The sequence below is a fragment of the Neophocaena asiaeorientalis genome, unplaced genomic scaffold (genome assembly GCF_003031525.2).
Source record: "Neophocaena asiaeorientalis asiaeorientalis breed wild unplaced genomic scaffold, Neophocaena_asiaeorientalis_V1.1 scaffold249, whole genome shotgun sequence".
NCBI lineage: Eukaryota > Metazoa > Chordata > Mammalia > Artiodactyla > Phocoenidae > Neophocaena > Neophocaena asiaeorientalis.
In genome coordinates this window covers 4,528,308-4,542,901 of record NW_020172625.1, presented here as the reverse complement: position 1 = coordinate 4,542,901, position 14,594 = coordinate 4,528,308, and the positions used below count along the sequence as shown (strand labels likewise).

Sequence of the window (14,594 nt, the reverse complement as noted above, 5' to 3'; positions counted from 1 at the left end):
GTCAGAATGCTGTCATTCATACCTAGCCTCCAGACCTTGGGCAGGTTATGAGCTTTTCTGGGCCTCACTTCCCTCATCTGTAAAAATGAGAAGGATAATGCTGTCGACCTCATATGGTTATTCTACAACTTCCCGTTAGGAATCTCAAACATCAGAAAGATCTGAGCATGCGATGGCATGCATGGGAACATCATTTATGGTCTCATATCCACAGAGCATCACAGGTGACTCTGCATCTTCATAGCTTTTCTAATGCATGATTGATCTGGCCGGGACAGGCAGACCTGCTCAGGCTCTGTGTTCAAACTTTTCGTGGCCAGGGCTAATTCTCACCACACAACATGGAGGTGAGAAGATTGAGGGATAGCACCCCAGGTACTATGTAAGTATCACCTTTTAGCTACCAGCCAGTGCTCGTTTGAAATTTTCACCCACAGCACTTGGTACCGGGCATTTCAAGGTTTGCGATGCTTTAACGGCTTTCCCTAAACCACAGTAAGCATGGGATAATTTATGCCAATGGCACTTTGGTAAAAGTGGAGTGTCAGGATTGCGGGCAAAAGTGGAAAATGAAGAACCATGATTTGTGATGAGTCCATTTTCAGGTCGGTTAAAGGAATGAGATCATTGATGGCTCACCAGGCTTTTCAAATCACGTGGCAGTTGCATTCAGGGATGTGCGATTTATTTTCTTTCAACTGTCATATTTCAGTGATTCTAAGACATACTTTTTTAATATATTTTAACAGCTCTGGAATCAGATGCATCTTATAATTCATGGCAGCTTACAACTGCTTTTGATCCACAGGTTGATGTGACATAGTTGTCATCGCCTGGGACTTAGTCACAGATATGTCTAGTCAACTGAGTTAGACACATGATCAGTCCTACTTGTGTTGCATTTAACTGCACTTCATAATAGCTTGAACAAGTTAAACTATTTCTCAATATTCACAGGAAGAATTATTACATAAGCCCAGAAACAAAACAGCATGTTATATAAATTTAATACTTTCAATAAGCATAAAACGAATATTCTGGTAAGAGCCTACTGTGTCACCATTTCACATGCATTTTTTTCTTGGTAGTACTTAAAGTAGTGGCGCATCTGAAATCCAGTGTCTTGGAGTCAGCGAAATATAGTATAAATGACTGTATACGCTCTGCTCTAGGTAACTCTGAAAAGAAAAATTCCTTGCCCGTATTATTATTGATTTCTAATTTATTCTTTTTCTAATCTTTTTTTTCCTTTCATAAATGGATACCAATCACATTTACCGTTGGACTGGAATATCTCTCCTTGACTGAAATCACTTTGGGTGGACCCAATTTCTTCCTGTTGACTGCTCCCGAATGATCTCTTCCAATCCCCCCAATCTGCCTCTCTGGCCAATCACAACCTTCTTCCGTGTGTGTCCATCATGCTGCTCTCGTCCTCAACTTCCCCTCTCTCTTGCTGACTTCCTGGAAAAGCAACGGAAGAGTCCTGGGCGGAAGGAGGCTTCTGTATGCTAGTGAAAAAGAACAATCTGTGCCAACGGAAGGTTCTTCAACAACTTTGCTGCAAAACCTGTACATTCCAAGGCTGAGCTGCCATCCTAGATTTCTTTGTTCCTGTAGACTTATAGATTACTCCATATTATTATTAAAAAGAAAAAAGCAAGCAAAAAAAAAAAAAAGCAAGCCACCTCTCTCTTTCTTGCTCTCTTTTTCTCTCTCTCTCTCAAATTTGTGCAGGGAGATGGTGAACTGTTTTGTCAGAACTTAAATGGAAAAAAAAAAAAAAACCAAGCCCCCTCTCTCTTTCTTGCCTTCTTTTTCACTCTCTCTCTCAAATTTGTGCAGGGAGCTGGTGAACTGTTTTGTCAGAACTTAAATGGAAAAAAAAAAATAAACCTACAACAAGCCTACCTTTTATAACTGGGTGTTTAGTGCTAAACAGCCAGAACCACAGAGACAGTATTGTATGACCAAAGCATTTGATGCCAAAATTTGACGTTAAAGTAATGATTTGACTTCCTGCCCTGTTTTTGAAGGTCCATTTCTTTTCCTTTTGCATTTACTTGCTTGTTTCCCCTTTGAGACTCCTAAAAATATACCTTTCAAAAACATCACAAGAGCAGACAGACATAGATCAAAATGAAACAGAAAGCTCATGCATCCATCATTTTTCATGCTTGAGTCCACTGTTGGGGGAAATGGCAGAAAACCGGACCTAAGGGCATTAAGACCATCCCGCAGAGTTGTGTTCAGTGTCGTCTGTCTTGGTTTTTCACAGTTGACCATTGATACTTTCCACACATAATTTACTTCATGCGTTATGTGCTGGTTTTGGCGTTATGCCCACTTGATAAGTCTGCTCCACTGGTTTCATCGAATAGACTTGCTGCTACTGGCTTTTCCGTGGTAGATTCGGTTATTTCACATACAGCTGGTCAAATGGGATTGCTCTGCATAGTCAAAGTGGTGATGGACAGAATGCAAAGATTCACAAAATAGCTGAGACTGATCCAGCTCCCCCCAAATCCAGAGTGTTCACTTGTAAACCCTGCACAATCTCTTGGTGCTATTCAGCCATTATCCCCATAGCATTTTTTTTTTTTTTTTAAGGCCATCAGAAATTCCATGTGTTGTAGTGGGAAGCATTTTGGATATGATGAAGAAAATTTCTTCCTGGAGTCAAAAGTTTCTAAAAGGTCCTGTATTTTTAAGAAATGGAATTTATTTAAATAATATTTAAGCTTGTGCCCAAGTTGGCCGGGCAACATTTTTCAATGGTGCTTATTAGAAGTTTTTTTCATCTTGTCATTTTAAGAAAATAAAACTGGAAATGGAATATGGGCAGCATGATTGTACCCTCCTGGTTCTGTTCTTTTCCCACTCCTCTGTCCCTCTATAACCATGCTCTGATACACCTGTCCACTGAATGTCACTGAGATCATCTGTTTTCTTGGAAATATCTTCACTGGTTTTCTATGACTCCCCAAACACATCCTGGAATCTAGCAGACTGAATGATGTGAAGACTGTTTGGATCAGTGGTCAAAAATGAGGAAACCTGATAGATCTTTTCATAACTCTGAGTTTCTCTGTTTAGGAGAGGATAGACTGATAGCAAGTTTCTTCATGTTTCATATCAAAGCTCCATTGGTGACCTCATTTGCTTTGAGAATGACCAGCCATCTTGCAAGCTTTAGGCTTCTGACAGCCTCACTTCCAAGATGTCACTGGCCTCACAGATGAGAAGAGGAATGATATCAATATAGGTTATCCTGGGAAGTGGATGCTAACTAAGGTCCCCATCCAAGCAGCAAGGTAGTAAAAAGCCTACCTTGAAAATATGCATTCCTAGACATCAAAGTTAACATTGAACCCAAGGTAAATAATGAGTATAAAGTCTAATGACCCTCTTAAGAGCACTGTAGTGATACTGAGTCACGTAATGATTCATACGTAACTAGGGAATCAACTGATTTTGTTGAGTAATTTTCCTCTTCATAACACTTCAGGCCCTTCTGACCCGAAGAAAGCAAGTTAGTCCCAGGTATGGCATGTAAAGTCTTACATTTAAAGGCACAGTCTCTAAGTGGACAAAAGCAAGTGAGAGCCTAAAGCAAGGTCAAGCAGATGGTGAAACCAGATTTGCCTGCAAAGAAATCCATTTAACTGAACCCACCCAGAATATATGAGGCACAAAGTTACTATGAAGGGAAAAATAAAAATGATGTCTGGGTTCTTAGACAAATAACTATCAATCTGACAGTCAAAATCATTGGGGTCTACCAACATGTGTTCCATTTCTCACTGACCATGCAGGCACACATTGTGGAAATACTGGTTTAACTACTAGTGGTTACTGCCTCGTTTATCTACAGAATATTATTAACTAGAACATAATGCTTTCAAAGTTTAAGTTAATGTTATATATTATGTATAAATATATATATTCATAATGAGATATATGTAATGGATAGTACAAAGTTTGGAGACTTAACAAATGCTCTAACCTCTAGAGACAAAAGTCCTATCTTCTGTTTTCTTTTGTCTTTTGATTTTTCATTAGTGATCCATTGTTAAATCCAAATCCACTTTTACTGAAAAATACTGTACATGTGTAAAATGTTCAGTTGTTTTTTTGTAAAATATAGTAGAATGGTTGTAATTGATACTGGCCAAAATCAATGTTATTCCATATTTTATTTTTTCTATTAAATTAACCTAAGTTCCTGTTTATTTGATCTGTTCGTACCCATGTGCAAACATCTCCGAAAGGGTGAGGTCATGAGAAACTTCTCTGTTTCCACATAGACGCTGAATATGGAGGAAAGGGTGAGGTGAATGAACCATCTAAATAAAGTTGGGAAAAAGGGTGAGCAGAGGTGGGAACTGAAAAAAAAGGAGAAAGTAACAGCAATGGAAGAAAGGATCAGTTTAGGTTTGGTCATGAATGTATGTTAAATCCCATTTTTAGTAAGCAGATTGTGAAAAAAATCTACAGAAGTTCGGGACAGTTGCTATTGCATTGTACAGATGCCATGTCCAGTGAAAGGGCCACCTGGACCTGTTCTTTCCCTGGTTTCCCCCAGGGCATGGACTACTGCATACTCGCCAGTGCGTGTATGGAAGGGTGGGGACCAAGGGGCTGGGCACAAAGAGGTCAGGCAGCGGGGGCAGGTGTGAAAGCTGTTACAGAAGATGACCTTGTTCAGTTGGCTAATATCCTGTGTATCATTGTTAGTTGGCTGTATCCCTGGATGCCTAGAAGATGACTTTTCTAAAATCAATCTCCAGTACATGCCACAGGGTAGGACTGTATAGTTAGCAAAAAACAACCATGGATTATAGATCTTTGTGAAACCTGCTTGAGATGGTCACTAGCCTTGAAAGTTCAACGAATGCCCTGTCTTTTGCAAAAAGAAATGAGAAATCAACAGAAGTGACACACATATTGCGCTCCAATTAGGTTTAAAGATCTGGGGATACAAGGAGGTTTGAGAGAGACCTGCTGCCATGAAGTCCCATTACAGAAATGGAGAGAAACTAATTTTATTGACCACTTACTATGTGCTGTACAATATGGGAATATAGAGTATATATATACTGATATAAATATATCCTCTTTTAAGTTTCACACAAACTCTAGAGCAGAGACATGTATTATCCTCTGTTTATAAATGAGAAAGCTGAGGCGTATGGACTGAAATAAATTGATTGGGATTACATAACCAGACTCAGAATAATAAAAATAAAATTCAGTATTAAGACCGTTAATACTAAGTAGTGAATTCTAAGTTCAGACAGGCAGAAATTCCTTTGAATTGGATTGGTCAGGCCGAGTTTCCTAGAGCTGTCTGGACTAGCATTGGTTCTTGGAGGATGGCTAGGGCTTAACTAAGCAGATGGGACTAAAGCAGGAGGAGCGTCACCAGTGAACTTGCTGCACCAGAGGTGTTCAGGGAAGCAAGTCAATTGTTTTAATGCTTTTTAATCCAATTAGCCCGTTGCTGCAAAGGACAGTGATTCAACATTTGATGGATCAGTCAAGAAGAATCGACATTTTTACACTTTCCAAAAGATGGGTAGTGAGCCCATTCTTTTCAATTCCCACACCCATGGAAGACCTCGCTCATCATCAGTATCCATCCGTGGATTGATCGGCGTTTTCTCACCTCTCACCCCAGTATTAGGGCCTCATCATCACGCTACTGATCTGTCAGACTCATGGTTTCCACCCAACAGTCTACTCTTCATTTTGAAGAACTTGCACACTGAGTGCTTCGCAGAGAAGGGCAGGTGGTTGTTGTAGTAACTACTAAATTAAAATCTCTCCATCAAGTGATCAACACCGTAGGCACGTCTGAGTATGGAAATATCAAACACCCCATCCCCCTCATGTAGAAAGAATATCACGCAGGTAAAATATAAGTGGGCATGCATTCTCAACTGCTTTCATATGATCATTCAGATTAATTCGCACAAAGGGCAACGACAGACAGCAGCTTGACGATTATGGAGAAAACTGGAGGCAACTTCCGCTGTGGCCTGGCCAGCTCAACACTGCCGCCTTCCATCTGCTGATACAAAATGGCAGCGGGAGCACAAAGGCCAGCCGCAGCCCGACCTCACCTGGCCCAAGCTGGGCCCTGGGCCCCAAACTCAGTACGTGTCAATGACGAAGTATGAACCTGCTTCTCCTGCCTGGTTGACAACCATTTCCAAAGTTATGTTTGTTGCAAATCTACACGATCTGAAATCCTCGGCAGAATACTTAGGAGCCATTGACAAATTTAGCAGGGCATAGCCAAGATGGACTTAATTTCACTGTGGCTCATTGGAGCAGCTTGGCAGTAGAGATGGGGCTGTAATCCATACAATCATGTCTCCTCTTCATCATGAGAGGTGAAGATCTGGCCCAGAGTCAATTCCTGGGCAAGAAGGATGCAGTCGTGCAGCATCACTGAGTCTCAGAGGGCAAGTCTGGGACCTGGGGATGCCAGCAGTTCCTTCCTACCTTCTACCTGCAAGGGACTTAGAAGGATGTTTGACTGTCGTATTACTGAAAGATTTTCTTGCAAGATTTCTTCTCTGAAGGGCCACTGTTTGGGTCCCCTGCCCCCAACAACTGTTGCAACTGTTGCTTTTTCAGGGCCAGGCATCAGGCAACAAAAGATATTTTGCATCCCCACTGCTAGAAGTTTCCAGAAACATTCCCTGAGGCCTGAATTGTAAGACCCTTTTTCATTTTATAAAAGAAGACATTATTTTGAGAATACAGTGTTTTGAAGCTGGCAGAGTTCTACTAAAATGGCTTTATTTAATTTTGCACCCCAAAAAATCACAGCGACCTACAGAAACTAACTTTCTGTTGTAAGATTCACAACAAGTCAAGGGTGTGGCTGAAACTCAAGCCCACAGCATCAACCTTCTACACAACACTGCCTCCTTTTTATGAGTACCATAGAGAAAACAAGTCCATATGTGTTGCAAGGCAGGGGGTAAGAGCCTTTTCCCAAGTGTGGATAGAAAGCACACTGTATCCCTGGACTTGGCTTTTTCTCCTTATGAGCCCAAATGAATTGCTTCCGTAAATAAACTTTGAGTCCCTGTCATATACCAAGCTCTGAGGTCCTTCATGCCCTCTTCAAGCTAATGGTCTAGTGGGAAACACAGATACAAAAATGCATCGTTATAATATGAAGCTATCCAATAAAGGGCTAAAAGTCCCATGCCTTGCACAATAAGCTTTCCAAGGGCATCCAAAAATAACGTGAAACATTCAAAATAGAGTTGCCTTTCAAATTTGCAAAATCAAATGATATTTTAATTAAATATCTACAAAATGCAAAATGTCAAACTAGTCATCTGCAGCTCAAAACTTAAGCAATCACATATAATTAAACTTAATGTGGGATAAAGCTGAATTTTAATATGTTTGATATGATGTGGGACCCACAGAGGGAGGAGAACTTAGGATCTGCTGGGTTCCTAATTTAACCCTGCAAAGGAGGGAGAAATTTACTCTTCACGGGGCGGGGGAGTATATTTATATATATTTCTGATCTCTTCCCTCAAGATTCCCACCTGTAGATCCAAATAGCTACTTGCCATTTCCCTTCAGATATCTAATAGACATCTCAAAATTAACAAGTCCAAAATAGACTTCAGACTCACCAATCCCCTAAACATTATTATCACCAAGTGTCTCCCATCTCAGCAAATGGCATTAAAATACATCCACCTAAATATCCATCCATCCACCATTTGCTCAAACCTGAAACCTAGAATTCCTCTTTTTTTTTTTTTTTTGCGGTACGCAGCCTCTCACTGCTTCGGCCTCTCCCGTTGAGGAGCACAGGCTCCGGACGCGCAGGCTCAGCGGCCACGGCTCACAGGCCCAGCCGCTCCGCGGCATGTGGGATCTTCCCGGACCGGGGCACGAACCCATGTTCCCTGCATCGGCAGGCAGACTCTCAACCACTGCGCCACCAGGGAAGCCCCAGAATTCCTCTTTTTCCGCCCCCAAATCCAATCCATGAGCGAGGTCCCATTAACCACACCTCCATGATATATCTCGAAGTGGTCTACTTCTCCCCATTCCATAGCTATAATTCTGGATCACACCACCATCCTCTCCACCCTAAACTACTGCCAGAGCCTCCTAACCAGGCTCCCCGTTTCTCTCCGCCTCCTTTCCTCTTTTTTCTCTCCTCCCCCATCATTCTCCACACAGATAGCAGAGTTAATCTCCACAGAGATAGCAGAGATAGCTATTACAACTACAAAATCTGATTTCACCTCTCCCCATTCACTCAGAATAAAATCTGAACTCCTTACCTGAGATCTTTCTGATCTCTTCTCATGCTTCCCTGCTCATCATATTCTAGTCATACCAACTTTCTTTTTGTTCTTCAAACAAAACTAGCTTATTTGTGCATCCAGACCCCTGCTCTTCACATGGCTGGTTTTTTCTCATCCTACAGGTCTTAGTTCAAAAACAGCTTCCTCGGGAAGCAGCTCCACACCTGCGCACTTTTTTGGTCTTTTCATAGCACGTACCACAAACATGACATTCTATCGCTCATTGACTTGTTTATTGTCGGTCTCTCCCTCGGCACTGCGACAGCTGGGGTTTTGCCCATCTTGTTCACAGCTGTATCTTACAGGTCTAGCACAGTGCCTTGCCTAGTAAATATTTGTGGAATGAATGAATAAAAAGGCATCAGAGAGAAATGGCATTAGACATAAGCCTTGAAGGATAAGCAGGAATTTGTCAGTCAAAGAAGGTGAGGATGTTGGAGTAGGACTTGAGAGAGAGAGAAAACCGGTACAAAGGCACAAAACCATCAAAGAGCTTGTGGACTGAGAGGGAGGGAGCGGGCAGGGTGGGCAACTGAAGGGAGGGAATGGGAAGACCCCAGAGGTCAAGTTGCAAAGGGCTAATAGGAGGGGCTGTTGCCCTTCCTCCACCTCCTTGTCCTCGGGGTCATCAACCCTCTTTTCAGAGAGGCTAATTGACTTGCTCAAGGACCACATCAAGTCAACTAGTGGCTTCCTGCCAACAAGTTCCGGAGGCATTCAGTGAGACAGAATGCTGAGGACGCTGTAATCTGCTTCAGTCCCCAGGGGACTGATGGCTGCATCGAGCCAGCTAAATGAAAGGACAGGGTACTGAGCGGAGCTCAGCTGTCAGATTAGCTCACATGAGAGAAGGCAGCCCATGGCTTCTCTTCCCTGAGATGTCCATGGCCAGAGCAACAAATTTGGTAAGGCCTGTTTGCAAGGCCTGTTTGGGGACGAGGGCTGGCTCAGAATCTTCTTTTCCTTCTAAGAGAAAACCCCTTGCCCTCTAAACTGTCATTACCAGAGATGAGTAAAAGGAAAGAAAGTAATATGTGAGCAACTCCCTTTCATAACAACAGAAACAGTAACTCCCATATATGGAGTACTTTCCTATGTGCTAAGCACTGTGCACAGTTCTTTATATGAGTTATTTCATTCGATATTCCCAATAGCCTGACCTTATTCTCTTTTCACAAATGAGAAAGCAGATGAGGTAAATGCCTAAGGCACCCCAGTGGTTAAACGGAAGATCTGGGATTAATTTAAATCCATACGATCTGATATCGGAGTCTCCAAGAGAAATGTAAGAGCCAAGGAAGATGTCAAAACAAACTTCAGGCCGTGACCGTGGAGCCTGCATCAGGATTGTATACGTTACCTGACAGCGTCAGGTCCAGGGTCCACGCTGTCTCTTGTGAATTGAGCAAGGTCCACCCAGGACTACTCAGCACGGCCACACAGTGCTTTGTGTGACCAAGCTAGCAGTGAATTTCAGTGTCATCAGGAGAATTAGTAGCAACCAATGGGCCATCTGGGCAAAAGAAATCAGAAAGGAAACCTAAAGGAAATGAAACCTAAAGGAAATGAGGCAGTGGCTATTAAGAAATGAGGATGTGATGTTCCCTTTCATGCTAATTTTTGTCTTGGAAGCCATCATTTGCATGCTGTAGCCTCAGATGAAATGAGGATGAAATAGGATGGAGATACGGGGAACACAGAAAAACATTACAATACTCAAAATCATAACATAATACAAATTCCATGCGCTCCTTTGACAAATCTAGTAAAACATAAATTCTTCTCAGGTGATATTAAACAGGATTTTCTTGACACTCATATCCATAACTGTTACAATATAATAAAAGCTAAACTATCAAGAAAATGGAAGGCTTTTAATCATGTATAGGAATGTGATTTTTAATTGCCTTTATCCTTAGAAGAGCCACAGATATGACAGGAACCATGGTCATCCTGACCATCTTCCCTTGATCATTCCCATATCTGATCCATCAGCAAGTCAGGAAAGTTCTACCTCCAAAATATGTCTTTGATCCATTTTCTGTCCTTCACCTGTACTGCCACCATCCTTGTCCACACCACCCTGGGTCAAGCTACTTCCCACCTGGGCTGTTGCAACACCTCCTAACTAGCCTCACTGAATGCACCCCTTGTGTCCACACTCCAACATGTCCTCATCTACTTCCTCTAATCTATTCTACATAACAGCCAGAGTGCTCTTTCTAAAAAGTCAAAGCTCACATGAGACCCTGCTGTTTAAATTCCTCCCATGGCTTCCCATTTCACCCAGGAAAAAGTTGAAATTCCTTTCCCTGGTCATGAAGGCCATGGTCAATCTGACAACCCACCTCTCGAAAACTCAGCTCGTGCCATTCTCTCCCTTCCTTCATATTTTCTAGCAACACTGACTTTTCCTGACTCCTCTATTCTGATGTGCAGGCTAGAACTTTCCCACATGCCATTCTCCATACTTTAATGCTATTCCATCCCTAATCATCTATATCTGGCTAGCACATTTATTATCTGGGTCTCAGTTTAAATGTCATTCTTCATTTCCTGATCCTTCTAGACAAGGTTAGATCTCCTTATATATATAAGGTCTCACCCATGCCTCTACTTTACTTTCATATCAATTATATTACAAACATGTGGTTCGTTGTAGGAGTATCTGTTTGTTGTATGTGAGTCTCAGTACAAGGTTTGTTCCATGGAGACAAAGTCTGTAAATGTCTTACATCTCATGAATCTAGCAAAATGTCTTTCATAGAGTAGGTGCTTGATAACTCTTTGATCAGTAGTAGATGAATGTCAATAAATGAATAATTGAGTAAATGACAATTTACTCAGGAAATTGCCCTGGACCAGTTATTGGTATAACTAAGTTCTAATCTTGATTCTGTATAACTTCAGTACAGCCCTCTATGTGTCCACCTCAGTTTCCCCATCTTCAGCATCATCCCTGTAAACCATTCCAGCCCTTCTGCTCAATGAAAAGGTGAAATCCCGGGAGATTTCATGGAGATTCTATCACCAGCCCTAAAACACACACAAAGCCTTGGTCACAAACTCAGTAAAGCTAAAGCTAGGACCTTGCCACTGAAAGCGTGCAGCTGGGAGTTGGTTGGTGTGGTGACAGAGTTCTAAAGTGTACCGCCCAGATTCCCATCCATTCATTGCTGTGAAGGGACTTTGCAGATGGAATTAAAGGTTACTATCAACTGACTTTAAAATAAGGAGATTATTCCTGAATTATCCATGCGAGCCCAAGGTAGGTCAGAGGGACGTAGTAGAAGGAGACAGAGAAGCCTTGAGGCAGAGGGGATCAGAGAGATTCGAGATGAGAAAAGGATTTGACTATAGTTGCTGGCTTTGAAGAGGCAAGAAGGAAGCCATGAACCAAGAAATGCATGCAGTGTCTAGAAACTGAGAACAATCCCCAGCCAACAGGTGACAAGGAAACAGGGACCTCAGTCCTGAACTCTGCCATCAATTTGACTGAATGTGGGGCAGATTCATGCCCAGAGCCTCCAGAAAGGATGCAGCCTGAGACACATTAATTCCAACCTTTTAAAACCAGGAGCAGAGAAGCAGCTGAGCCACACTGAGCCCAGACTACTGACCTACAGAATGGTGAGAAAATAAATGGGTGTTTTGGTAAGCCATAAAAGTTATGGTTACTTGTTACAGCAGCAATAGAAAACTAATACATATTAGCTTATTCTCATAGCTGCGACCTGAAGGGCAGGCTTCTAATTAAACACATATGTAAGGGCCCACTCTAATCTTCTCCAGATATCTTAGAGGGTAGGTGCTATCTTTTTACTCTCCCTTTGCCATGCTACAGAGCACCCATACCTCCCCAAGGGGAGCTTTTACACATGGCTAGTGCCCCAGTTTTTGTGGCTAAAGTCCAGGGGCCAGGAGGGCTTGCATTCCTGGGTCCCACAGGACTATAACAAACAGTTCGTGGCTGGCGACCATCCCCAGGGCACCTGTGCCTAGAGAAGACTGAAACGTACCCCCAATCTCTTTGTCAAAGAAGTCTATATGCTTGCTTGGAGCTTTGGCCTGAGAGCAGACTTCTGATTTGGCACACTGTAGGGTCGTATGAAAATGTGCTCCTGGGACAGAAGCCAGTGGATGCCATCTTTGCACTCTCCCTCTGCCTCACTCCAGGTGGCTGGTATCTCCCAGAAAGGAACTTGTACAACTTGTCTGGCACCCTGATTTTGTGACTACCACACAGGGGATACATCTACATCACCTGGCTCTGGTGGCCAGTGGGGCTTACCCTTGCAGTCCCATAGAACTCCATGTGTTTGCATACTTTAAAAGCTACTGCCCGAGGGTCTGGTTTCCAATTAGGTGCTGACTGAGATCCTCCCCTTTGGGACACTGACAGCTCTTGGCACTCTCCAGCTACTGGGACACACCAAAAATAAAAGTAGGCTGCTTGGACAATCACAGAGATTTGAGAAACAACAAAGATCTAGGGCAGGACTGAATGACAAGCTTCCTACCCTACACAAGGTCACTCCTTTAAGACTGGGAGAAGTGGCTGTTTTATTTTATGCATAGAAACCAACACAGAGAGTCAAGAAAAAATGAAAAAACAAAGGAATATGTTCCAAATGGAAGAATAAGATAAAACCTCAGGAAAAGTCCTTAATGAAATGGAGGTAAATGATTTACCTGATAAAGAGTCCAAAGTAATGGTCATAAATATGCTCACTGAACTTGAGAGGAGAATGGATGAACACAGTGAAAACTATTAGACATGGAAAAGAAATTGAGGAAGACACTAGTAAATGGAAAGATATTCAGTGCTCATGGAAGAATTAATATTGTAAAAATGTCATACTACCCAAAGCAGTCTGCAGATTCAGTGCAATCCCTAGCAAAAGTCCAATGGCAATTTTCACAGAAATAGAACAAACAATCCTAAAATTTGTATGGAACCACAAAAGACACCAAATAGCCAAAGTAATCTTCAGAAAGAACAACAAAGCTAGCAGCATATTGCTTCCTCATTTCAAATTATATTACAAAACTATAATGATCGAAACAGTATGGTGGTATTGGCATAAAAACAGACACATAGATCAACGGAACAGGATAGAGAACACAGAAATAAACCCATGCGTGTATGGCCATTTATATTCTGACAAAGGAGCCAAGAATATACAATATGTAAAGGATAGTCTTTTAAATAAATGGTCTTGGGAAAACTGGATAGCACAAAAGAATGAAACTGGACCACTATGTAACACAATACTAACTTAAAATGTATAAAGGATTTGAAGATAAGACATAAAACTACTAGAAGAAAACATAGGTGGTAAGCTCCTTGTCATCTGTCTTGGCAATAATTTTTTGAATCAGACAACAAATGCAAAAAATAAGTGGAATTAAATCAAACTAAAAAGGTCTGCATAGCAAAGAAAACCATTAGTAAAATAAAAAGGCAACATTCTGCAAATCATATATCTGATAAGGGGTTAATATCCAAAATATATAAAGATCTCATACAACTCAACAGCAATAAAAACACACAATCTGATTAAAAATGGGCAGAATATCTGAAAAGACATTTTCCCAAAGAAGACATCCAGATAGCCAGCAGGTCCATGAAAAGGTGCTTAATATCACTAGTTGTCAGGGAAATGCAAATCAAAGCCACAATGAGATATCACTTCACCCGTTAGAATGGCCATTACCAAAAAGACAAGAAATTACAAGTCTTGGCAAGAATGTGGGTAAAGGGAACCCTTGGGCACTGTTGGTGAGAATGTAAATGAATGCAGCCACTATGAAAAGAAGTTTTCTCAAAAAATTAAAAATAGAATTACCATATGATCCAGCAATTCCACTTCTGGGCATAAAACTGAAGGAAATAAAATCATTATCTCAAAAAGATATCTGCATGCCCATATTCATTGCAGTATTATTTATAAGAGCAAAGATGTGGAAACAACCTAAGTGTCCACTGATGGACTAATGGATAAAAGAAATGTGATACACACACACACACACACACACACACACACACACACACACACGTAACTGAATATTGTTCAGCCATAAAAAGGAAAGAAATCTTGCCATTTGCAACAACATGAATGGACCTTGAGGGCATTATGCTAAGTGAAATAAGTCAGACAGAGAAAGACAAATATTGTATGATCCCCCTTATATGTGGAATTAAAAAAAAAAAAAGTATCTCATAAATACAGAGAA

The 14,594-nt window shown here is 41.5% G+C and overlaps 1 protein-coding gene across 2 annotated transcripts in view; it reads left to right on the top strand.

The window, feature by feature from the left end:
* The window catches only part of PCSK5 (proprotein convertase subtilisin/kexin type 5), a 442,496-nt gene that overhangs the window by 307,207 nt on the left and 120,695 nt on the right, over positions 1-14,594 (top strand). The window contains exon 21 of one of the 2 annotated variants that reach the window (XM_024738975.1): positions 1,474-1,779. The exons of the other annotated variant lie outside the window; for it this stretch is intronic. Coding sequence (XP_024594743.1) covers positions 1,474-1,589 — 116 coding nt within the window. The 3' untranslated portion in view covers positions 1,590-1,779. Of the gene's footprint in view, positions 1-1,473; positions 1,780-14,594 lie in introns of those variants that run through there. 2 annotated transcript variants of the gene reach the window in all.